The sequence below is a fragment of the Taudactylus pleione genome, unplaced genomic scaffold (genome assembly GCF_031769625.1).
Source record: "Taudactylus pleione unplaced genomic scaffold, aTauple2 ptg000105l, whole genome shotgun sequence".
Classification (NCBI taxonomy): domain Eukaryota; kingdom Metazoa; phylum Chordata; class Amphibia; order Anura; family Myobatrachidae; genus Taudactylus; species Taudactylus pleione.
In genome coordinates, this window is record NW_028284507.1 from 6,241,105 (window position 1) to 6,267,867 (window position 26,763).

The 26,763-nt window shown below is 45.2% G+C and overlaps 1 protein-coding gene across 1 annotated transcript in view; it reads left to right on the top strand.

The window, feature by feature from the left end:
• The first annotated feature begins 850 nt into the window (after nucleotides 1-850).
• CDS2 (CDP-diacylglycerol synthase 2) overlaps nucleotides 851-26,763 on the top strand; it is a 58,466-nt gene continuing 32,553 nt past the window's right edge. The window contains exon 1 of the mRNA XM_088470870.1: nucleotides 851-1,041. Within this exon, the coding sequence (XP_088326996.1) occupies nucleotides 991-1,041 (51 nt within the window). The 5' untranslated portion in view covers nucleotides 851-990. The remainder of the gene's footprint in view (nucleotides 1,042-26,763) is intronic.

Below are 26,763 nucleotides of genomic sequence, written 5' to 3' on the forward strand. Positions count from 1 at the left end.
TCAATAACCTATTAATGGACATTAAAGTGCAAGTAAAACATTAACGTGGCAATTATAATATACCATGCTTGCCAACACTCCCGCATCCGTCGGGAGGCTCCCGTTTTACCCACCAGCCTCCCTTTGCCCCGCAAAGCTTTCCCAATCCCCCGGAATATAGCAACCCCGTCTGAAATCCGCACCACGCATGAGTGATCAAGGCCGCGACGGGGGCGGCGCTTGATGCGAGTATGTAGAAGAGTCCAGGCCACACACCGCGGGTCCTTGGGCAGGCAGGATCGGCCGCCCAACCCAGCAGAGCCTGTACTGAATGGCTGGGGGTGCGCTCAGCACTTCTTCAGTAGCTGGGCTTGCTCCCCCCCCCTTTTTTAAATATGGACATAAGATAGTGCACCTGAAAAAGGGCCATGGCCTCATGGGGAAGGGCCAGGGAAGAGATAGGGGAGGCCAGGAGATGCTGGGGATAAAAGAAGAGGAAGCTACAAGTGAGAATGATAATAAACAGGATAATTGACAGCCCCAAACAGGGCCCCCTGCCCTACGGTGCCCTGTGCCATGGCACTGGTCGAAATACCCTAGTTACGGCCCTGGGTGCAGCCTCACGGAATAAGGAGAATATACATGTGTAATACAACTGCAAGTCACACACACATACACTGAGCATCCCTCTCTGGCTTCATGTATAATAATAATGATGTGTAGGGAGCGATGACGTCAGAGGGCCTGGTGGGCGTGGTCTGTGGCAGCACCGAGAACGCGCTCTCAGAGGATGTCAATGTATACCCTTCTCGCGTTAGGCCAGTAGGGGCGCTGTCCGGCGACTCCTCCGTCCAATGGCTGTGAGGAGGGAGGCGGTGCGGGTGTCCGCCAGGCGCGCTCCCGCTCAGGTGCTGGAAGGGATCGGAGGAGGCGGCTGCTAACATCGCTCGGGGTCCCCCGGTATATTGCTGGTATAGGAGCTCGGCGTTTGGGAGACCCCAATACTGCGAGATGACGGAGCTGAGACAGAGAGCGGGCCGGGAGCAGGAGACGGAGGAGAAGGTAACGGAGGCACTGAGCACCGTTCTCACTGGTTCTGGTCATATTATACAGTTGCCTATTGGTGGTGTCATAGCATCATTATAACGGGGCCTGGCGGCAACTCATTGGGGTACAGGCATTGGAATGAAGTTACTGATGTCCTCCCATATTAATGCGTGTTGTGACAGATTATGTGGAGTATCAGCAGTCCCATGTTCTTATTATTATTACTAGCCCCATCCTTTTGCCAGTGGGATATAATCAGACCCATCCTATTATCACCAGACACATCCACCTATTACCACTTGCCCCATTCTCCTGGCCTTTGGGGTATCATCAGCCCCCCCATCCTCCTGACCGGTGGGGTATCAGCTCCCATCCTCCTGGCCTGGGAGGTAACATCAGCCCCCCCATCCTCCTGGCCGGTGGGGTATCATCAGCCCCCCCATCCTCCTGGCCGGTGGGGTATCATCAGCCCCCCCATCCTCCTGGCCAGTGGGGTATCATCAGCCCCCCCATCCTCCTGGCCGGTGGGGTATCAGCCCCCCCGTCCTCCTGGCCGGTGGGGTATCATCAGCCCCCCAACCTCCTGACCGGTGGGGTTTCATCAGTCCCCCATCCCCCTGGCCGGTGGGGTTTCATCAGCCCCCCATCCTCCTGGCCGGTGGGGTTTCATCAGCCCCCCATCCTCCTGGCCGGTGGGGTTTCATCAGCTCCCATCCTTTCATAACGCTAGCGGAGATTGCATTATTAATATTTGAAGATTATTTGCTCTGTATATTTTCTTACTCTTTGTTATCACTGGTGATTGGCTTAAGTTTGCAGCCCCAAATATGTTGCCTACCTCTCTGTCCTGTTACCATTGGAGTACATTATGGTGTTTACTTGCTGGCTATTGGCTGCCAGTGTGATTCTGTGAATCCAGTATTTATTTATCCACAACTCCCCTCCCCCCTTGTTAGCTGATTGTCCACCCTTCTCTTTTAATTCTGTCTAGTTAGTTGTTATTATTTGGACCTAAATTACTGTAGGTATTATGGTGCATACACACGGACAGATTTTCTGTCAGATCTGAACGACAACGATTTTAAAAATCGTTCATATCTGAAAGAAAATCTGACATGTTAGCCTGCAACGATGAACGATGCGCGTTCCCGATTGTCAGATAACGATATCCGACATCTGATGTGTTTGCAGTCAGATTTTGACTATTTCATTCATGTTAATACTGTCTGAAATCATTCAATCGTTCAAATCGTTGGTAAAAATCGTTCATCGTTCATTGATCATCGTTCATCTGACAGATCTGACCGTGTGTATGCACCTTTACTTGTAGAAGAGACATGGGGGTATATTTACTAAAGTGAGAGTTTTTAGAAGTGGAGATGTTGCCCATCGCAGCCAATCAGATTCTAGCTATTATCTTCTAGAAGGTGCTAGATAAATGGTAAGTAGAATCTGATTGGTTGCTATGGGCAATATCTCCACTAATAAAAACTCTCACTTTAGTAAATATACCCCATGCTGTCATGACTTGGTATAAGGATTTTTGATAAAAGGTCAATAGGTAAAATTATAGGTCTCTAAAGGCGCACATCCACTAGCAGATATTAATGGACGACTGAACTATAACATTATCGTTCAATCGTCCATTAATCGTGCATGAATCAGGCACTAAAATGTCTGAAACGATCAGCGATGCGCGCTCCCGCTGGTCGTTTTCGACATCAATCATCACCCGAACATGCCGGTCAATCTGCCGATAATGAGAGATTAACCGTGTTCGTGGATGATGGAGGGTGTCTACACTGAACTACTAATCGTTCAGTGTAGGCACTGCAGGGGATGGGGAACGACGTTACGATTATGATGTCGTAATCGTACTGTCTTCCCTTGGTCTCGTAGTGGATACGTACCTTAAACACTAGCATGGAATAGGTGAGGCTGACATTGATATGTGATTATTCAGATTTCCATGTATTACTGATGATCGCTCTGTTGCTGACAAGCAGATTTTTTTTTTCCTTCCCAGTTCTGTCCAAGATTTTTTTATTTTGTGAAGTGGGACATAACTGTAATGGAGCATACACACGGTCAGATTTGTCAGACTTGTCAGATTTGTCAGATGAACGACTGAACGATTGAACGATTTGAACGATTTTACCAAAGTTTTGAACGATTTGAACGATTGAACAATTTTTGACTGCATTAAAATGAATGGAATCGTCCAAGTCTGACTGCAAACACATCAGATGTCAGAAATCGTTATCTGACCATCGGGAACGCGCATCGTTGATCGTCCATCGTTCAGGCATGTCAGATATGAACGATTTTCCTTCAGATATGAACGACTGAACGATTTTTAAATCGTTATCGTTCATATCTGAAGGAAAAATCTGATCGTGTGTATGCACCATTATAACGGGATTAAACCATAAACAATTTCTGTTTTATGTAAGGGAGAATATGGAGGAGTTGTAGGTCACAGAAGGAAGTCTGCACTGTCCTAATCTAACCTAACGAGGTCCCCGGATTATGCAACACTTCTATAGTCATGTACCATAGGAGTACATTATTGCTGCTCCATTCCATCCACTTAGCTGCCCTGTGGGTATTTTCTTTATAACAGGATGAATATTTGCAGATGTTCAGGGAAGATATATATTTATATAAGTATTGGAAATGCTCTTTCCTTTTTCCTCTTTCCAGTGCAGGAAGACGTTTTTGTTCTGTGTGCATCGTTTTGTGTTTATTTCTAGCAGTGTTCTAAAGCAATACATGGGCTACATATTCTATTATGGAAACTTACTTTGCCCTGTAAAACTTAATGGAACTAAACTGCCTTAAAGTATGTTAGTATTCTTCTGTAATGTGTACGACACGCTACTAAAAGTAGAATAAATAAATCGTAAAAGTACTAATTGCAGGTGTTGTGCAATTAATCCGTTACTTAATTGTATAGTGGTGCCAACATGTTACAGTGTTTCACAATCGCAGACGCTTGGTACACACTGCAGGCGTTTGTAAGCGTGTATTAATCCTAATGCAAATGTTCAAGGATCGCTAGACCTGACATTGCACTTCCTAGCATTAAAAATGAAAGTATTACCATCTTATTTGTTAGGTAGCTGAAGCTCCTCCAACATCTTAAGGACGTCCTTTTTGGATCTCCTGTAAAAAGACTCAGACTACAATGGTTTAAATAGTTGAGACCTCTCTGCTCTTGCCCTTGAGTATAAACCAAAAATATAGTTTCATTTTCTGCTTTATAACAAAGGGGGCAATTCAATTCAGCGTGAATTGAATAGGTCTGGGAGGGAGCTCCCGGAGCTATTCAATTCGGCGCATTGTTTAGTCGGCCTAATTATTTCTTCTCGCACACTCCCGAGGGTACGAGGAGAAATCTGACTAAAGAACCGGCGGCGCGGCTGTTTTCCGGCTTAGGGCCGCATTCAGTTAGCCACGAAAAATGCCGTTTGGAGAAAAGTTTTCCCGATTTGCACTTTTCGCCTTTTTTCTAATTTTCTCCGTATTCAATTTCAGGAAAAATAGGCGAAAAAGTTTCTCCACATATAGGCAGGTGAATTGGAAGTGCAAAATCACTATTTTGGGGTGCAAATGTGGGGAATTGATCCAGAACCCTTTGGACACCCCCCTAATGACTAATCAGTCAACACAACTTTAAAAAAAATGTAAAACACCCCAAAAATGACAGCGAAAATCGAAAAATTGTTGGAAAATGGGTAAAAAGTGGGCGGCCTTATATTTTGGGGGGCTATATGGATGAGACAGGTGTTTTTGAGGTTGCAGGAGGCTGCAGCAGGTGTATTTTACGTTTTTTTTTATAAATCTTCATTTTAGAGACCTCAAAATATACCAGTACCCATTTTCATGTACCCCAAATTTAACTGCGGTACTTATTTTTCTGAAAAAACATTGCTTTCTATCATTTTTCAACACACATGCAAATATACATATAACAGGCCTTTGCCTCAAAGTAAGTTCACTAAATACTTTTATTAGGGCTACTACTACTATTGTATATTGATTCCCAGGGTCACAAGCATTATATGGGGTACAGACTGATTTTCCCCCCAAAAAGATGTCCTTTTTGCTAGTTTCGCTGTGTAAAACATTCGCCTATCTGTGTTTTCGCCTGTTTTACAATTGAATAGGGTGGAAAGTGGGGACGCGCATGGAGGAAACATTGCGGCAAACAGGCGAATTAGGCAAATTTATTACACTTTTCTCAGATGGCACTTTTCGCAGCTAATTGAATTCGGCTCTTAGTGCGGTGCAAACAGCCAAGTGGCCGGCACTTTTTAGTTAGAGAATTCTGGTTCTCGCGACTAAACACCAGGCTAAGTCACGAGAACCGGCATTCTCTAAGTTTACTACTTCCTGACAAAGTAAACATTGCGGTGAATTGAATAGCTCTGGGAGCGCCCCCCTGGTGCTATTCAATTGTCGGTGAATTGAATAGCCCCGCAAGGCAGCTCCCAGAGCTATTCAATTCACTGCGCTGTTAGGGCGACTAAAAGGATTTCTTTTCGCACCCCTGAGGGTGCGGGGAGAAATCCGACTAAAGTGCCGGCCACGTGGCTGATTTCCAGCTTAGCGCAGCGATCACAGCTTTTGTTGTAGTATCCCAGGTTAAGTTGCAAGAACTGGCATTCTCCGGGAGCTCCCTCCCAGGGCTATTCAGCATTGCGCTGAAGTGAAACTCCCCCAAAGATAGACGGCAAGTAGCCAGCTAGGAATGGCTCTCCCAGTGGAACGTACAGTATATTTTCCCTGCCACACACACATGATGGGCAAAGTAGTCAGAAGTCAGTTAACAAATCCACTATGTCTTTTTGTCCTGCGTGAAAGACGGAGTACTTTTCAGAAAACAACCATGGAGAACGTACAATCTCCACACACACGTCTTCCCTTACTGTCCTCATACAAGGACTATGGGTCTCATTCAGAGGCGGCCGTACGGTATACGCCCGCTTGCCTCCTCGATGTTTGTCCAGTGCGCATGCGCACGAGGGAGCCGGCTCCTTCATGCGCATGCGTGAGACCCGCTACGACCCACAGCGCTGGTCGTAGTGGGTCTCTTTCCAAAGGGGGCGAGCTGTCGATGTTGATTGACAGCTCGCCCCGTTTGGAAGGCGGGCCGGGGGGGGGCAGCCCAAACGGAGGCGTTCCCTTGGGAACGCCTGCCGTTTGGGGGAGGCCCCACTGACATCACTAGTGATGTCAGTGGAGAGCTTCCGGCTCAGACAGAGCCAGAAGCTCTCCGGGGCTTATGACAAGTGAGACCCTACCCTAGGGTCTCGTCGTAAGCCCCGATGGTCGCGATGGTCTTTGACCATCGCGACCATCACCCTAGCGGTCGTTAGAGCTGTGGGTGTAAACCCACAGCCTAAAGACCGAAACAGAGGCGGGCGGTCAGGATGCAAGCAGCCGCCCAGTTTCTGAGTGACTGTTTGCATCCTCCGACCGCCTCTGAATGAAGCCCTATATGTAGAGCAGCCCCTTACTTTAAGCCTATTGGATCTGTAGTTGCACCACACTTCTTCTGTGGCATAAAATGGCTCTTCTTAACTTTCTTCAATGAGTATTTCTTTTGATATATGAGCATGGCACCATAGATGTACTCTTCCAGGCAAATGTTTAAGATCCCCTCCTCTTCAGATCTTATACAGGACTCTGTCAAAGCTTGTATCTATAAATATTGCACAAGCACATATAATAGCACTGAAAACCATCAAAGTACATTACATAATTACATTTGAAAATATTGCATTTTACAACATTAAAAATTTATGGTAAAATTTTTTTGTTAGATTAGTTTTCAATAAAATGCTGAACGGTGACTTCCAAAGTAATAACACTTATAAATGTTGTTTTTTTTAAATTTAAACCAAATTTGTATTCCCATGAATGGTTCAGAGTAGATGGTTAATACGTACTGTATGTCAGAGTCTGGTTACAAAGGTTATGACAATGGAAAGAGCATCACATCATTATAAGCACACAGTTAATTTTACCAGCTGGCCAGAGATATGTTGCCTAAAGCTGGTATGTATACAACCTGATAACATGCGATGACAGAGGTAACGGCAATAAATCGCACATGGACTGTCAGTAACATATAGGACTAAGGCCCTGATTCAGAGCCGGACGCTCTGACAGAGCGCTCGCTCTGAATCAGGGCCGTCCCTATGAACTGAAGAGCGGCCTCCTGGCCGCTCGCATAGCTGTGGGTGACCACCCACAGCTATAGCGAGCGGCCAAAATGATGGTCGCGATGGTCAAGACCATCGCGACCATCGGGCTAGCGATGAGACCCTTGCGGTAGGGTCTCTTTGCCGCAACCCCTGGGGTGCTTTTGGCTCTATCAGAGCCAAAAGCACTCCCACTGACATGACTAGTGATGTCAGTGGGGTAGGCCCCAGACGGTAGCCGTTCCCATTGGAACGCCTCCGTCTGGGCAGCCACGCCCACCAAAGGGGGCGTGCTGTCAATCACCATCGACAGCACGCCCCTTTTGTTGCGAGACCCATAGTGACGGCTTGGCCGTCATTATTCGGGTCTCGCGCATGCGCACGACGGAGCCGGCTCCGTCGTGCGCATGCGCACTTGGCCGACATCGACCCGCTTGCGAGCACTCAGCGCTCGCGAGCGGGTCTGAATCAGGCCCTAAGTCCATTTTGCGGATGTATGTTGCAGTTTTAGCACTGTGCATGTTCTGTAGCAGCACACGCTAGGTGCGATTCTCCTATTGTGGTTGAATGGGTGTAACTGAGTGATAACAGGAGTTTGCACGTAGGCTAAGTTTTGTAAGGGTCGCGTCGGCGGAATTGCCCTATGCTGAGTTGTGCGCACACAGAGAGCCTTCTGACTTCAGACAATGGCCCTCATTCAGAGCCGCACGCTCTGAATGAGGGCCGCCCTCCATAAAAATGGAGCGTCCTCCTGGTCACCACCCACAGGCTATACGAGCGTGCAGTTTGATGGGCGCGATGGTCTTGACCATCGCGACCATCGAAACTGCGAGCCGGAGCCAAAATCACTCCCACTGACATCACTAGTGATGTCAGTGGGCCGGCTTCTGACGGGAGGCGTTCCCGTGGGAACGCCCCCGTCAGGGAGGCACGCCCCCGGCACGCTCACCAAAGGGGGCGTGCTGTCAATCAACATCGACAGCACGCCCCCTTTGATCAGACACAACGAGCGAAGGACTTTCCTTCGCTCGTCGCGTCTGGCGCATGCGCACGACGGAGCTCCCTCCGTCGTGCGTATGCACAGTGCAGAACATCGACCCACTTGCGAGCGGACAGCCGCTCGCGAGTGGGTCTGAATCAGGGCCAATGTCTTGCGCCTAGTAAAGGGCTGGTACAAGTGTGCTCTGATTGATGACTGCTAGGAAACCAAAGCATGTGGATAGGGGCGTTGCTGTCACATAGATGTGTTTAACTCTGCATTCAAGCGAATATCCACATTTAGGACCTCATTCAGAGTCGGTCGTTGCGGCTGCACGGTCGTACGCCACCGATGTTCGCTAAACTGCGCATGTGTAAAATTCGCAATGCGCGTGCGCAAACTAGCTGTTACAATCGGAAATATCTCTCTCCTTGAACTTGGCCAGGTCGTTAGTTTGAGTGACAGGATGAGGCGTTTGTGGGTGGTAACAGGGGAAGGTGCTTGTGAACGGGGGAGTGGAGATCCGAACGCAGGCGTGCCTGACTATGCAAACGGCGTTTTATGGGAGTGCATAATTAACAAAGTAGTGTCATGGCACACGTGACATGGAAGTTTTTACACTGACTTGGATCGTAGAGCTTAAGAGAGGGTATGGTCAACCTTAAGCTCTACGACCAGCTCCGATGGTCTCGATTAATCCTTATATGCCCGGAGATGACGTGTAATGCGAACGAGAAGGGGGCGTATTTTTAGTCTTACGGCCGCATCCTCCCCATGGTCGTCCAGCTAACGATCCCATCTTAACGACGCAACTTGCGAGTGCATCATTTGCATATCCAGCCCCTTTTCCCTTACGACCGTGCGGCCGCAACGTCCGACTCAGAATGAGGTCCTTAGTTCCATGCACGCAGTGTGAATGTAATTTGCAGCCCACTTGCGTGCATCTCTGATTCGGCCCCATGGGGTTATCTCACTGGATTCCCACTAACAAGTAACCTCTCTATTTCCTACTATTCTGCTTCACCAGTGACCACAATTGCTGCTTATAGGATGAGGATAGTTACATAGTGTTCATTCTAGCACACTGCACCTGTCACAACCTGGACAGTTCTCCTTTCCTGCCTGGGGTATCGCTCTCTGCTCTGGTGCTTCTAGCACACTCAGCTGATGAAGCAAACTTCTGAGATAGACCAGAGTGGGCTAGAAGCACCAGAGCAGAGAGCAACACATTTCGGGCAGAAAAGAGGAACTGCACAGGTTGTGATAGGTGCAGGGTGCTAGAATGAATACTAGTTACATCACCAGCTTGGATGCACAGCATGTAGAGCATGTACACATGTATGGTTATATCATTTGAAGGATAGCGAAGGGGGATAACGGCTATTCAGTTGCACAACCACTGGCAGCAAACTTAACTGTCTCCTGCCTCTAGGAGCTGACACTCTTCAGGCCTCTATAGCAGTGTATGCTGATGGTTCCTGCTTGTGTTCTGTGCTGACGATCAGATTCATGTGTGGGAAAAACACAGAAGATTGACTGTAAAGCTGGTCACACACTAGACCAACTTAAGGCCCCCATACATCAGAGATGGATTGCAGCAATCGTGCAATTTGCAATCGATTGTGTATAAAAATCTGCAATGTATGGGCTTCACAGATCGCAGATTGCAACCAAAAAGTGATTGGAATTGTTTAATCAGATTGTCCAACATGTTGGATTTCACAGATCGATTGGGACCGTAGATTGCTAGTGTATGGAGTATGGACATGATCATCAGATTTGCAGACCGTTTCTAGCAAAATGATGGGCCTTTCAAGATTGCCAGATCTGTGTTTGCTGCAATCGATCTGCAAATCACTGAAAAAGATCTGCAGTGTATGGGCGCAGATTGCTCGATTGGGAAATCCTAAGATCGGGCAATAAATCTTCAAATTGTTCAATTGTGGTTTTCAAATTGCTGATGTATGGGGGCCTTTACATCCAACCAGCCAACTTGTTGATTGGTTGGAATGAGAATCTGGTAACATATGGGAGTAAATAATGATCAGCAATTTGCTCCTAAATGCCAGAAAACAGGTGAAAATTGTCGTTTAGACAAGTTTGTTAAATGTTTGATCTAAACTATTTGTTCAAACAACAGTTTTGGTCCATTTTCCAGCATTTGGGAGCAAATTGCTGATTGTATTCCTTACCAGATTTTCATTCCAACCAATCAACAAGTTGGCTGGTTGGATGTAAGTTGGTCTAGTGTGTGGCCAGCTTAATGAGTGCTGTGGTTTTGAAAGGCAGAATAAACACCCGCACAGGTTCTCAAACTCTGTCCTCAGGACCCCAAATGGTGCATGTTTTGCAGGTCTCCTCACAGAATCACAAATGAAATAATTAGCTCCACCTGCAGATCTCATAAAATGTGTCAGCCAGTAATGAATACACCTGTGCACCTACTAGGAGACCTGGAAAACCTGAACTGTTTGGGGTCCTGAGGACCGAGTTTGAGAACCACTGTGTTAAAGCAATCTTTTGGTTGAAACCGCCCCCCCCCCCTGAAACTGTTGTTTCCGGATCAAACCATAGATTGCTCAGTATTCCTACAAGGGGACATGGTCAAGGAGAGGAATTTTTTAAGCACATATTTACCTAAGTTTGTAAAGTATATGCAGTCACCATATAAAGAACATGTATACTTTGTAATATGCGGTAACTAGGGATGTAATACATTTTGCAGTTGTTACAAGTTTTTCCCCCAGGCTTTTTGAAGATGAAGTTGTTCCCTTGTCTGGAGACTGAATCCTTTCTCTATTTATCCTGTAACTGTTGGAATTCACATGTTGCTTATGACTTGGGACATATTTACAATCCTAATGTACATCTGGAGGAGTTCTGGTCACGGCTACCCATATCTCTTGTCTAACCTTTTTCATATGAGCTGATTTCTTAATATATTTAAATTGTAACAATTTGTTTCTCGTGCTGCTTTTGTCTTGAGGGATTTGGGTCTTATATTAACAAAAATCAGAACTTGCTTTCTATCTCTCTCTGGGAAAACATTTGGGGACACTTGAAAGTTAGTACAAAGGTTGTGTTGTCCAAGGCTACTGGTGCATACACGCTGTCAGATTTGATGAACGATTTTTACAACGATTTGAACGATTTCATCAACGATGAACGACTGACAGTATTAAAATGAATGAAATTGTCAAATTCTGACTGCAAACACAGTCGATGTCAGAGATCGTTATCTGACATGCGAGAACGCGCATCGTTCGTCGATGCATGCCCTATATGTAAAAGATATGAATGATTGAACGATTTTTACAATCGTTATCGTTCATATCTAATAAGAAATCTGACCGTGTGTATGCACCATACCAATCAGATGTGTGATTTTATTTTGTAAACCGCACCAGAATTATGAGATGGCATCTGATTGGTTAAATTGGACAACTTTCTGTTTCCGTTTTGTTCTTGTTATCATAAACCCCCTCTCTTATATTCCACAGTTTGCATGATGCAGAGAGATGACCTTTGTACATAACTGATTCAAATTGAAATATTCCTATTTATGATGCTACCTGGATGTAAAAAGGTCAACACTGAATAGGTCGATACCAAAAGGTCAACTGATAAAATCTAGATAAGGTTTAAATGGTCAACACATGATTTTTTTGTATTTTTAATTTTTTTTTTAAACAGTTTTAGAGTTAGGGGGTTAGGTACTTGGGGGAGGGTTAGAGTTAGGCAGCCAAAGGGGACACTTAGGGTTCTGCTACAGTGTAGTTTAGGCACTAGGGGGGAGGGTTAGGATTAGGCTAAACAGATAATGTTTACCATTTTTGTGTCGGCCATTTAGTGTCGACCTATACATGGTCAACCTATTACTTGTCAAACTTTTATACTACACCCTATGGCCAACCGTATTTTGGTCCTGTTAAGTATTGTTTCGTCTCACAAATATAAGAAATTATTTTTGTTGCAACTTAATTAGAAGCTCATGCAGTGTTCGCAAATACGCGCTATAGCGCGTATTTTACCTGATATCGGGCACTGGGGACTCACTTTTTTAAAGTACCCAGGTCCATGGGGACTCGCTGTGCTGTGGCCAATCCCTGACAGCTGGCTGCAGCACAGCTCGTCCCCCTGCAGAGACAGACATAACGCTGTCTGTTAGAGCAGCCAATGAGAGTCAGACTCTAATTGGCTGCTGCTGTGGAAAGCCGTGGTGGGATCAAGTGTCTGATCCCAGCATCGGCACAGCGTCCGTGCCCGGCGCTGGGACAGTGTTTGTTTTCAGCGCCGGGTAAGCCACCTGGTCCATTGCACCAGTGGCAGCGGGAGAAGTTTGGCTCTGGGCGTGAGCTGAGCGGAGCTCGCTGCCCGGAAGCCAAGTAGCGGTGGTTTGGCACTGGCCGCAAGCTTTTGGCTCGCGGTCCACCAGCCAATAGGACGCAGACGCGACGATTCACTCTCGGCTCGTCGCGTCATAGCCCCGCCCACTCGCGGTGTCTTGAATAGACTATGCTGAGCGGGAACGTTCAGTCTGTCGGCAGAGGGGAGGAGTGAAGACCTCCCGAAGACAAGTGAAGAGCGGTGCGGCAACCGTTCCGGCGGCCGCGCAAGAGGTCAGACAACGGCGTGATCAAGAAGGAAGAGGCGGCGCCGCTGGCCAGGACGGGCCAGCGGCAGAAGACTGAAGCTGAGGACCGGAGAGGACTGCGGGGGTGGAAAGTAAAAGACTATCGAAGCCCCCCCTGCAGCCTCTTCCAACGTGCGGGTAGGCGGCCCTGGGCCACCGTTATTTACCCCTCACTAGACCACCAGGGTTGTCGGGCACTAGGCCCGTGTCATAAATTCAGGCAATAGGCCTGTGGGTTTATAGGCGGGCACAAGGCCCGGGCTACATATGGGGCATTAGGCCCAATTGAAGGTATCTGCCCCCCTCAAATAGGTGTGTGACCTGGGCATTAGGCCCAGGTCACTAAAGGGCAAATAGGTGGGTCCTTAGTAGTTGACCCACCAATTTGCCTTTTAGTGACCTGGCCTAATGTCCAGGTCACTCCTATTTGAGGGGCAGCTACCTCCACTGCGTAGGGGGTCTGAGAGGCATATGGGGGACTCCTGGGGGAACTACTACTGGGGGCACTGCAGAGGGGAACTACTACTGGGGGCACTGCAGAGGGGAACTACTACTGGGGGCACTGCGGAGGGGAACTACTACTGGGGGAACTACTACTGGGGGCACTGCGGAGGGGAACTACTACTGGGGGCACTGCGGAGGGGAACTACTACTGGGGGCACTGCGGAGGGGAACTACTACTGGGGGCACTGCAGAGGGGAACTACTACTGGGGGCACTGCAGAGGGGAACTACTACTGGGGGCACTGCAGAGGGGGGCTACTACTGGGGGCACTGCATAGGGGGGCTACTACTGGGGGCAATGCATAGGGGGACTAAAGGGCATTAATGTGCAGCATCATTTGTAAGGGCTATTACTGCATAGCATAATGTGTAAAGGTTGGGCATTGCTGTGTGGCATAATGTGTAAAGACTGGGTATTGCTGTGTGGCATAATGTGTAAAGGGCATTAATGTGCGGCATAATGTGTAAAGACCGGGCATTTATCCTTTGATAAATATGCCTATTACCTAAAGCGTTATTCATAGGCTAACCATATTATCGCTTTAAAACGGGACACATGAATTCATTACAAAGGTTCTGTAGCTGGCTGACTTCATGCCTGGATTTCACCTGGTTTTAATGAGCCACAGAACCTGTGTAATCCATGAGTGTCCCAGTTTAAAACAATGATATGGTCAACCTACTTATTCACTATGGGTTTTGTGAACAGATAAGTCATATTACCTGAAAGATCGTGGAGGCATTAAAACATGCATTTAAGGGGCTTGTGGGGATATCTGATGCTGGTGGGGGGTATCAGATGGGCATTTTAGGAGATTGTGGGGAGGTCTGAGAGGCATATGGGGAGCTCTAAAGCATAAATTATGATGGGACCCAGAAATGGTCAGGTAGGACCCCATTTTTTTAAAGTGGTGGGTCCCTGGGACCCACAAATTTTGTCACTCACCGCGATCACTGTCATGCTGGAACAGTGGCTCCAACGAACGTTCCATTCAAACAAAGTAATATCACTTTGCTTGTGTGCTCTGGGGCTCAGCCATTGGGCCATGCAAGAGCAGTTTAAAATAAATTAAGCAGTAAAAGAAGGGAGCCTGCCTTGGATGACTCAGAAGATCCAGTTCTGCAGTGCTCGCCTCTGCCCATAGGCTAGAACTGCCAATGTCATATTCAGATGGCATTTGCTATCATGGGCAAGCTCCAAAAAGCAGACAGCAGTCCATTGGGTATTACAGTATTGTTTTAGGTTTCCTAAACTACTTATACATTTTCATATTAGATGAAGGAATACAGGTATTCTTAAATACTTTCAAAGCATAACCTGCACAAACTTTCCCTCACCCACCTTGTCCCACCTAAATTGTGCCTGTGTTAACCTTAGTCTGCTATCAACTGTGCTGCTTTCCAGAGTGCAAATTTCCAACCTGCTCACATTTGTAGTACCCTGTTATATGTTTTCCTGGAATGTTAAGAGGTTGGACCTTGCGTACCTGTTAATATTCTTTGGCTGGCATCCCATATTCCGTACAGATGGTTGGCATAGTGGGCTGAGATCATTGTAAATATATTTGGGTTAGCAAAGCCTGATGGTCAAATGGTGGCATGTATTTTATTTATAGATCCATTATATATTTTTAAGTGATAATTAAAAGTGATCACATGACCGGGAGCATGCGTGGCGGCCAGCGGTGAAGCTCACTAGCGTCACACACCTGAAGAGTGCAGCACTGGACCTCCCTGTCCCCACTCACTTGACTGGGGCCATTCACTCACCACTGCTCAGCCCCCATCTGGGTGCTGTGAGGTGATTGTCTGCTCTTCTGCAGGCACTGCGCCTGCTTGACCTCCTCACCAAACAATCGCTACATAATCTCCTGCCATCTGTTAATTCAGAGTATTTGCTTGCATCTTTACTGCGGGACCAAGAAAAATAATCTGCTGCTGTTATCACTGCAGCCCCATGTGGAAGTTACATGACCTACTGGTTTGCATGGCTCAGCATGTGTCCACTGTTGCTGAGAGCCATAACCCTCTACATGAATAGGATCTGTGGCATCGTCATTGTGGGATACCCCTGGTAGCCACCAGACTCTGAGTCTGAATGCACTTTGGATTCTGGGAGAGGATGCTGTCTCTGTGTAGTAGGGGTTAAGGTGCCCATCCACTAGTAGATCAGGGAAAGACGGTACGATTACGACATCGTAATCGTACCGTCGTTCCCCTAGGGGGTGCAGTGCCTAGACTGAATGATTGATCGTTCAGTATAAGCACATCAATCATCACCGGTCATGGCCAATCTGTCGTTATCGGCAGATTGGCCTGCATGTTCGGCCGAAGATTGATTTTGGAAACGACCAGCATGAGCACGCATCGCTGATCGTTTCCGACATTTAGATGCACGATTTGTGCACGATTTGCGGCCGATTACTGAGTGATTGCACGATTACGATGTCGTAATCATACAATCGTACAGTGTAATCGGCTAGTGGATGGGCACCTTTAGTCATCGCTCCCCCTTAGCCTGTGTACGGTTCCTCTGTCTCTTGGACTTCTAGGTATAACCCGTTTCCTTGTTCTCCAACTGTGGACTTTCACCCTCCACCTCACATCACTCAGTTAATCTGTCAGCGGCTGCTGTAGACTGAGAACAAACACACTGTTCCCGTGTCCCTGGATCCAGTACAATGGTTCCCTAGTTATAAAGAGCTATACCAGCATGCGTGGATCATTCAGCAATAACTGCAGCATAGTGAAATAAAAGCCCTCTTTATTTAAATGTTTCCTTTTCTATCTCTGGCCTTCATACATGATTCTTTTTTTCTCCTGAAGAAGTGTTTTAAATTAATCAAAAACAATGATCATGACTTGCTGGGGATTGTGGTGCACAATGGTTCCCTGTACTGAAACATTACACATTGTGCCTGCAATTGCGTTGCCTTTTAAAAAAGGGAATAAGATAAGAAATGAGCCAAGCTATGCCGGTACATCCGCTATTTATAATGTAATTATGGGCTTAACCACATAGTGAGCGCTTTTAGTACAATACTTATCTGTCACATAATTACTTCCTCCTACCCGTTAGAGGGAGAATATTCATTAGGTTTAATTCCTTTATCACTTGCTTGGGTTCAGAATAAACTGAGGTTAAATTATGTGGATTAAGTGGGGCTTCATCTTATGTTATCCATCAAGGGTCATACAAATAATACTACGAACCCTTAACTATTATATGAAATACCAAATTCAATGGGAGGTAGTTGAAATCCCAACTGGCGGGATGCTGGAGCTCAGAATGCCGGCGCCGGGCATCCCGACCATAAGCAGTGAGGTTAGGGGCACGTTTAGGGTTAGGCACTAGGTTTAATGGTTAGGCACTAGGGAAGAAGGGTTAGGCACTAGGGGAAATGGGTTAGGCACTAGGGAATATCGAAACCTACCTATCTATACACTCTAAAAATTGTCTCTATTTAGCGTTATGAGTCGCACAAGAAATAAATGCTTTCAGACTTTGATTGTGGTTCCAAAGCACAAAAAGTTATTATTCAATATAAAAGCAGATAGTTACACGCTGTGATCTAAATACAATTAGCGCAAATAAATTATACAGACCCAAGGTACAGTCGTTACATATGCATGCGCTCTGAATCCAGATCCCGGCATCGAAGAAGAAACCTCCGTCAACAACAAAGCAAGAAGACTGAGATCCAGTTTGAGAGCTCACATATATACCCTTACAGAGATAGGCAATACAATAGAACAGATTGGCATGATTCCATTGGTTCTTCCTCCTGGTTCTTCTGTTACAGTATAATTCATAAGTCAGTTCGTATGGTCACAATCCAGCCTCCAACAGCTCTTTGTGTCCATTTTCCCGCTGCATAATAAATCTAAGCTGGCTACAATACAGAGTACATTTTAATGTTTAACTCTCTATGGTCCATAGTTTGCAGACACATGTTGCGATCTCCTCACCGATGGTACCGGAAATTTGTAAAGACACAGTGGCTCAGAACAACACCAAACACTGTCTGCTTACCATGTACTAAACCTTAGATATCAAATTACATTTATTTCACAACATTACTAATACTGAATAAACCTCGAATATTACACTTTAATGCTAGGGAACCTTTTTATGTAAGTGTGCAGTTTGTAAGTATTGGGGTATTGAGAAAAGACGCTAGTTAGCGTTGTGCGACTACGTGTTTTGTGGAGTACACCATGGTACATGTTTTGCAGGGTTGATCATATATGTTTTAGTGGCTGTCGGTATTTATATACTGAGGACTTTTAACATCTTCCTATTGCGTGTGAATCGCACAACGCTAAATAATAGCATCGCCGTATGTACCTATAATGGGCGAGATTCACCAAAATGGCGTCTCATTGCCATTCGCAAGATGGCGTCGTGCAGATTTAATTTTAAACCGATTCTGTCTCAGCCAATTATCCGGCTTCGACAGGAAGAAGGGTTAGGCTTCTAGGGGAAAAGGGTTAGGCACTAGGGAAGAAGGGTTAGGCACTAGGGGAAAAGGGTTGGGGTTAGGCACTAGGGGAATAGGGTTGGGGTTAGGCACTGGGGGGAGGGTTAGATTTAGGCACTGGGGGGTGAGGTTAGGTTTAGGGTGCGGGAAGGGAGGGGCAGGGTAAGGATACTTTCCCTTGTCGGGATGTCAGGGTGTCGGGATTCTGACTCCGATATCCTGAGCTCCAGCATCCCGTACCCATCTCAATTCAATAACCTATTAAATATTTGAGTTCTCAATGCTCCCAACCTGTTTAATCTCTATGGTTCAAAAAGTAGCTTACATGCTTCATCATCTCATATTTTCTGTACAATGCAGTAGATCTTGAGAATGATCAAGAATATAAAATACAACATCCTCTACCAGTTAGAGCGCACACCCCATTTCTGTGCACAGCTTCAGCTGTGATTAGCGACATTTTTATTATTATGGCATCTGCAGTTTAATTTCAAACCTTTTTTTAGCAGCCTAGCGAGTAGTCTGACAAGTCTAATTTTAGCAGTAGCTATGTGTATAAATACAGTCAGGTTCTGATTCAGAGATGTATGCTAAATTGATGACTAGAGTACATCTCCGATGGTGGGAGGTCTTGCGCAGGATGTGTACTCTGCATGTGCAGCCTTCCATCTGTGAGTTTACTCGGAGTGTCTCCATGCCGCAGCCTGATTGGGGCATGGGAGATGGAACCGGGGTGTTCCTGGCCAGTGTTCCCCAAAACAGGATTGTCGTCTCCCTGTTTTCCGAGTGTGATGAGGTCTGCGTCAGTGATTGCAGATTTTCTGGCTTTGCCAGGATCGGGCCAGGCTGAGTAAGTCTCAGTTTACGCAGCCTGGCCAAAAGGATCTACCATCGCGACCGATGGTTGCTGTGATCAGAGGCAGTGTTTACAAACGCTGTGCTCGGATCGCAAATACAATGCAGGAGGTGTCTAATTCCTACAGACACCTCCTGCTGCATTTATATTATGTTGGATGGTATTGCAAGGACGCTCCCCTGCGGCTGTGCAATGCTGTCCATCTCTGAATCAGGCCCTTAGTCCTGATAGCTGTGGCTCAATAGAGGCATCTAAGAAAGGAAACAAAAATTATCATTGCCACAATTCCTAAAACCAGCTTTTTCAGGGAATGTATGGTTCTAAACAATATAGGCATTCTATAAAAAGGAATACGTAATGCTAACATTGACCCTCTCAATATAAAAATGATAATTAGGTACAAACCAATAAATATAAAATTAATACAAAATAAAAAGTGCAAGCTAAAAGTATCTTAAAATATACTACTTTAAACATCTAGTAATATTAAAATTCATTATTTCAAATCGGACAAAGGCCAATTGCCTGATCTGGAAGGTAGAATTAAAATAAATAAATAATAATAAAAAAAAATATATGTATAGATATATATAGATGGATAGATTTAAATTACATTAAAGCTAAAAGCTTAGCCCATACAGAATACATAGGGGACTTTCAGAATATGGATAATGACAGAACGTTGACAGGTGATTTTTTTTTTTTTTAATACTACATTAGGATTAGGCATGCTCTCACCTCCGCAACAGGAATCAGCAAATTTGACATGCCGACTGTCACCATTCAGAATGTTGAAATTCTGGCAATGTCAGCATTTGACATGTTGACATATTCTACTACATACATACATACATACATACATGCATACATAGACACGAAGTGTGAATGGTCAATATCGACAACGTTATGCTGCTGAGTTGATATTTTGGATCATTACATACAGTATTTACGACTAATGTGGGCAAAGTGTGAAAACAGATCTATAGACGCTACACGGTGACCATCAGGAGAGCGATATTATAGACCTGGATGCAGGGAGCAGATATATTGTTGCTTTGGAGGCTTGGACCTGTGTTCTTATATGAATGTACAGTATTTATGTTTAAAAGTCTCATCAGTTCAAATTGAACGTAACACATTTAACCTGAGGCAATGAAAGGGACGCTGCCTTAGCTTCAGAATCAGCCAAAGTATTTCCTCATGTAATATAATCATACGGTTTCAGATGAGCAGTGCATTTAGTAACAGTGACAGAAGAAAGTAACATTAAATCACTGAGTTACAATTGTGCAACAAAATGACAATATGTGTGACTCCAGAGGTGAAAACCCTTTTGATTCCACAATTGCCTATAATCGTGCACCACAGCGAGAATCGGACAATGTAGTCCAATTTTCCATCTGCCGTTTTACTTTCACGAGTAACAAGTTCAGCAACGTTGTCCAAATAGACTGAAGGCCAACTGTTACCCTTCTTGTTTTGGATGCAAAATCCATCGATGTATAAATGACAAATATGGGAGGTGTAGAGGAGTGTCTTGTAATTGGAACGTGGGCAATGACATGCAAACAATAGCAGGGTTCATCTCTGTGAAGTAGGGGTAGTTGTAGATGAGTAAGTAGCTGCTTCTTGGCCATGCTGAGAGAGGTGAACTTGGCACTAAGGGCCCGATTCAGACCCGGACGCTAAGAAGCGTTCGCTCGTAGCTGCCGATGGTTCGCATTGTGCGCATGCATATGCACGAACCACTGCGAAAGATCGGGAAGTGTTCGCTCATTGCGCATAGACTGCCCAGCAGAATGAGTGACAGGAGAAGCAGTTTGTGGGTGGTAACGGCGGCAGGCCCCAATTAAATGGGGGAGTGGATGTGCGAACGCAGGCGTGCCTGAGCATCTTAACGCCGTTTCAGGGGCATGCATAATTAAGAGGCAGCGTCATTGTACACGTCACTTGGCTGGTTAGTTTGCAGTGCTTGCGGTAGGGTATAGTCTATCTCAAGTGCTGCGTTCGCTTCCGATGGTACCAGATGTTACCGTTGGTTGCATACACTTCCTGGAGATGACGTGCGCAAGTGGGCGTCTTAAGACAGGCTGGTGGGCGTCTACATACACAAAGTGAACGCACGCCAAGACATAGTGGGCGTGCTTATGCCTTGCCGTGCAATCGCCTGCCTTGCTGGGTGTGTTCCGAATTTGCAATACGCTGGGAACGAGTGTACGCATCTAGCGAGCGTGTCTAAATCGAGCCCTAAAGGAGCTGACAGGCCAAATACTCTAGTTTGGACTTGCAAGCAAGTGAGAATTCCTTGTGTGAATAAATCCTGAATCACAAGGCTCATTTTGTGTTGCTTTAAGTAAAGTCTTATTTAACTATATCCTGATTTTAAGAGATTCTGTAATAGAAATTTGTCCGCCTTGATTTGCATGCTGGGCCACAGGCTTGTCCATCATTTTGTGTCACCGTTGAATGTAATATAGAAGTGTGTAGGAGAATATATTCGAGCAGCTAATCCCAAGCTTTATTTAAAGGCCACATATCAAAATATGCTCCATCTGGGAAACTAGAGATTATTTCCAATTTACAAAATATCCCTGACAAATTCTCAGCATGTAACTGGAGATTGGACATATTAAAACTGACCTAAGTTGTTTTGAATGAGGTACAATCTGTTTTAAATGTCTCCTACATTTATGATGATGATGTACTGTGAAGCATCAGGAAGGGATTAGTACTGAGTTAAGCTGGGTACACACTGAGACGACGACGTACCGGTAAACATCGCTCAGTGTGTACCCGGCATTAGAGTGGTAATTAAACACTCAGGGGGGCACTATGTACTGTGCATTAGTTATTGAGGCCTGATCTACTGAGATGTAAGGAGTGATGTTACTTTCCTCGTGGCATTTTGCCTGATTCAGAGATGGACACTAATGCGATCGCAGCTGCGAAAATATGCTAATAGTTCCGAAGCTTACCCGAGCATAGGAATGCCCACAGCTGCCTTCTCATCTGCGTCCTACGTCGCGTACCAGCGTAAATATTGGTAACATCGATTAGCCATGCAGCCTTTGTGGCAGGTCTGACCTGTCTCGAATATAGCAGCTCTCATGCTGTGGATGTGATCACAATGGCTAATTTATGCACGCCCATATAACAGCGTTTAAACGGTAAGACGAACCTGTGTGGCTGACGCACATAATTGTAAAAATTGGCGTTGTGTCCATCTCTGAATCAGGCCTATTGTCTTTATCAGCAGTGGTCAGGGTGATTTGGGAACTGCTTTCCAATGACCATCCGACTCACAGTACTCGCTGCTGATTGCTGCAATCCTACAAGTACATCCTCCTCTACCTTCTCACCTGTAATCAAATTTGAATTTGCAGAGACATCAATTTAGTTTCAGCATCTGACCTTTTTGTCTTTTCCTGGCAAGCTGAGCAGTAGTTGGCATTGTGACCAGTGCAGCCAGGCCATCCTACTCCAATAGTGTGTCATTGGCACTGTATATTAGGGCTGTAGCCATTGAACAAACACCCCCCCCCCCCGTATTGCGTTATGAGTAGCATCGCTATATCTTGTCCCTTTGTAAGCAGCTTCTAGACTGCTATCATAAAAACTCCCTTCTCTTCGTACTCTCGTTATACCAATTAACTGTTCCATTGAGTCTGAAAAACTGTTTCCCTTAGATTTAAGGATTTTGAGAAGATAATCCAAGTTCTCTCTATTCATGCTCCATATTCAACTGACTAATAGAATTAAGCTTAGTATGAGCGTACCACTTCTTAATATACTTACTATTCTTATGACCATGCTTCAGTACTTATGTTCTAGTGTCCCGAAATTCTATTTCCTGACCCCTAGTTTCCTAACCCAATTTACACAGGGCGTTCACACACCAGAATCACATTGTTGTTGATGTCCTGTGGGCTTATTAGAGAAAGAGCAGTCAGGAGCTTCACTGTATCAGCCTGTAGATCTGTCATATGATAGAAGTGAGAGTACGTTGTCTGGCATACATCTCCATCCTTTTCTTATCTCCACAATAGGCTCATGGGCTTTAGTATAGGGACATGGGATGAGAAAAGGGTTTGGGTTTACATTGACCTATCTCCTAATGAAGATATGTTTACTGCCTGTGATTCCATTGGTTCCTCATATAACTCATTGCTCAGTCTTCGTCAAGTCCATCTCACTGCATTCTCCTGTGAGTCTTCAGTATTCCTACTTCATCCTACATCTGTGGAGGCTCACACTGAACCTCAGTATCTCCATTCACAGGAGGACACATTTGCAGAAATCAACTTTCGGTCTTTATAAATAAACTAACTGCACTAGCTATAACTAGTAGCACTGTAACAATATCTACAACAATGTATGTAAAATATATATCTATATCTTCAGGCATAGGCTAAATCAGTAGTTCCCAAACTGGGTGCCGTGGGGTACTTGTGGTGGTACCACAGGTTGGTGGTTCAGGACTAAATCAAATAATTTATGGTCAATCTGATAGGTTCCTTCTAACAAGAAGAATGTTCATGTCTTCCAGTGTTCTCAGATATTCACCCGATCTGCACCCTTACAGATTAGTTTCTGGTTTTAAGTTTACCATGTGGGGCTGCCCATGAGAGCCTAGATTCGGTTATTCCTCTTCTCTAAATGGATTTCCAATAGAATAATAATTCCAGCATCTTGCTTAAAGTAAGGAGTTTGTTTTGAGTAACACTTATAGCAATGAACATATTTATTATTTAGAAAACTCTGCATGTTGTTCCTAGTCTTCATTTTAGCACCCTCTCACAACTCGTGCTGTTCCTCTATCCTGTCTGGGGTGTCGCTCTCTGCTCTGGTGCTTCTAGCACACTCAGCTGATGCAACAACCTGTTGAGATTCAGCAGTTTGTGTGCTAGAAGCACCACAGCAGAGAGTAACACCCCAGGCAGGAAGCGGAACTGCACGAGTTGTGAGAGATACAGGGTGATAGATTGAAGACTATATTCCCAATTAATACGATTAAGTTCAGTTTCTGTATTTTCCGCAGGGGGTGTATGATGGGTGATGTCAAATGGTCTTAAGTATTTCTTGTTTGTAGCTAGTGATTCTAATCCTGTTCTGGAATTCCAGCTACACATTGCATTTATTGGTGTTCTGTAGAGGGGGAACGCTATTCCACATAACCCGAAGTAATTGGGTTTGTTTGGACTTCCCATGGTTTTATGTACTATCATTTTGAGGACTCTAATTGCCTCAGTGTGAGAACCTATCACTATTTCTTCTTATGTTTAATTCTGACAGCATTTAGCCAGGCTTCTAGTCTGCTTTCAGTCTACCAATGTACTAATGGAAGATGTGCGCTCTGAGAATGATTTCCGAATATATCACTGTAATGTCACTGTGAAAAAGCGCTTCAGATACAGTTTGTCTTCTGAGACACTATTTAAATGTATTTATATTTTGTTCGGGAATCAAATAGTTAAAGTTTACAAGATAAATGGTGATTGGATCTGGCTTATATGGCTTAAAGCTCCGTCCATTTTTTTTTTTTAATGAGAAAACATATTTTGGACCTTACAGAACAATGTAGACAGATCCTCCCATGTATGTGTACCTGCACGTGTGAATGACCCAATTCCATACATACAAACTTTGTATTTCTTGTGATCTCTTATGGTAACAGTAGGGCTAATGAGCACAGGGTTACTGGAGGGTTTTGATCAGGGGTCACAGAAAGAGCTTTACGTGATTTGTTTTCTGTACATCACTGTACCTGTACGCCCAATTTACGGTTCTATTTTTGGAGAGTGGCGGACATAACCTCAGTGATCTGTTTTGCATTGTCAGTTTGCATATAGCATGTAAATAGGCTGCTGACAAGTACTGTTTAATGTGATAGTAACCTTTGCATTACCAGTGACTGTAAACGGGCCTCCGTGACTGGTTGGTTTAGCTCATTAACATATGACAGTCCAGCTGTCATTAAGCTATAGTCCCCCACATATCCTGATGATGATCCCCCAGCATGCTGTTCGTCATTGCCACTGCATGGCTGAATGTACACAAAGTAAAGAGAATGGGAACTCTTGTTCTTGACATTGTGCATTGATTTAAGCGTTTGCTGAGACTTACATTTTGCAGTAGCAGGATTTTAAATGACAAAGCTTTTAGCATAGTGCAGACAGCATTTCCGACCAGCAGGGCTATAGCTGCATGATGCTTTTATGTGACACAATGGTTATGTATTGCTGACATACTAGGCAAGTCTGCAGCGGCTACTTTATATTTATTACTGTTCAATAAAGGAGGGGGCTTCAACAGTCAGGAAATTAAGCATTCTGTAGTGGTAGGAGCATAGAACATTTCAGTTGTACAGTAGATCTGGGCTCAGAATAGAAACACATTTTCCATATTGGGCCTAATGGAATAACCTATGAGATGCAGGCACAGGGGGGATTTCAGTCAGCCCATATTTTAAAAGTAGCAATAATTTAAAAGACAAGCTTTAAAAATACAGGCTCACTTTCCCGGAATCACGCCCATGTGTGCATCTCCTAGGCTGTTACATAAGGCCCATATTCTATGTTATCATTAACATAAAACAAAGTCTGAAAAAAAGTTTAAATGGGCAATTAAATTAGGCGCGATGTGGTGTAAGTTTAGACCGGCGATGTGATTTTGCGTGGGAAAAATTGTGTCTGCACAATTTTGCAATTCACTTCCAAACTCACAAGTTTCAGAGAAAAATCTAATTTTTTTCCCTCGCACAACCCTGAGCTTGGGAATTGGTAGGAAAAATACATTTGTTTTAAGTAAAAACATGTTGGGACACAGGGCCTGATTCAGACCCGGTCGCAAGCGCTGAGCGCTCGTAACCGGGTCGATGGTGGCCCAGAGCGCATGCACACGACGGAGCCTGCTCCGTCGTGCGCATGCGCGAGACCCGGATTGCGACGGGCACTTTGTCGCTCTGGGTCTCGCACCAAAAGGGGCGTGCTGTCGATGTTGAGTGACAGCACGCCCCCTTTGGTGGGCGGGCCGGGGGCGTGGCTGCCCAGACGGAGGCGTTCCCATGAGAATGCCTACCATTTGGGGGCGGCCCCACTGGGAGAGCTTTCGGCTCTCTTTGAGCCGAAAGCTCTCTGGGGCTTGCGGCCACGAGACTCTACCACATGGGTCTCGTCGCAAGCCCGATGGTCGCGATGGTCTTGACCATCGCGATCATCATCCTGGCCGCTCGCATTAGCTGTGGGTGGCAACCCACAGCAATGCGAGCAGCCAGGAGGCCGCTCCATAAAAAAAAAAAAAAAGACGCCCTGAATCAGGGCCACAGTGCAGAACCACTTGTACTCCACTGGCAATGATTATTCAGGAACTGGGAGGCATTTAAATAGCACAGTATGGCCAATACTGACCAGACCATTTGCAGGAGAATTTCTCTAAAATGCTTAAAAATGGGGTAAATGGTGTTGGGGAAGGTATGTGGTGGTAGGGGGGGTTGTTAATTTTGAACTTGAGTTAAGTTTTTTTCTCCTACATTTTGCAAATGTGACTTAAAACGCTGACATATTACATTAAATACAAATTTCTGTAGCCCAAAATACTGTTCAGACTTTCATTTGCTGAATAACACTTGCTGCATACCTGTTTTCTCCTTTTCTAATAAATGGGAAAATCAACCGTTTGACACCTTTTAAAAACATCCACTACTTTTCTTAAGGCCCCTAACCACCCTCTAATTCTGTTCTGCTATGTTATTTGGCACTTTTGGTGGGTTCATGGTGATTTCCAAATTTTTTTAAAAAAAATCTACTTTATGCCTAGTCGTGCATTGTATAATGAACGCATAATATTGCAGCAATTCTGGGAATGGCCATTTACAATTGAATTGTGAGAGATGTGGGAGCGTGCTTAATGAAAATTAGTTGCTGGCCGATCTAACAATTTGGCAAGGTTATGCGCAAACGACCTTGTGCATACACACTTACCAATTGGCCGCCCCGTATGTCTGGCCTGAAGAACCAGCTGTGAGGTCATTATCGCTGGTTCCTGTGGCCAGCATATCTGTCGGATGTGTGTACACAC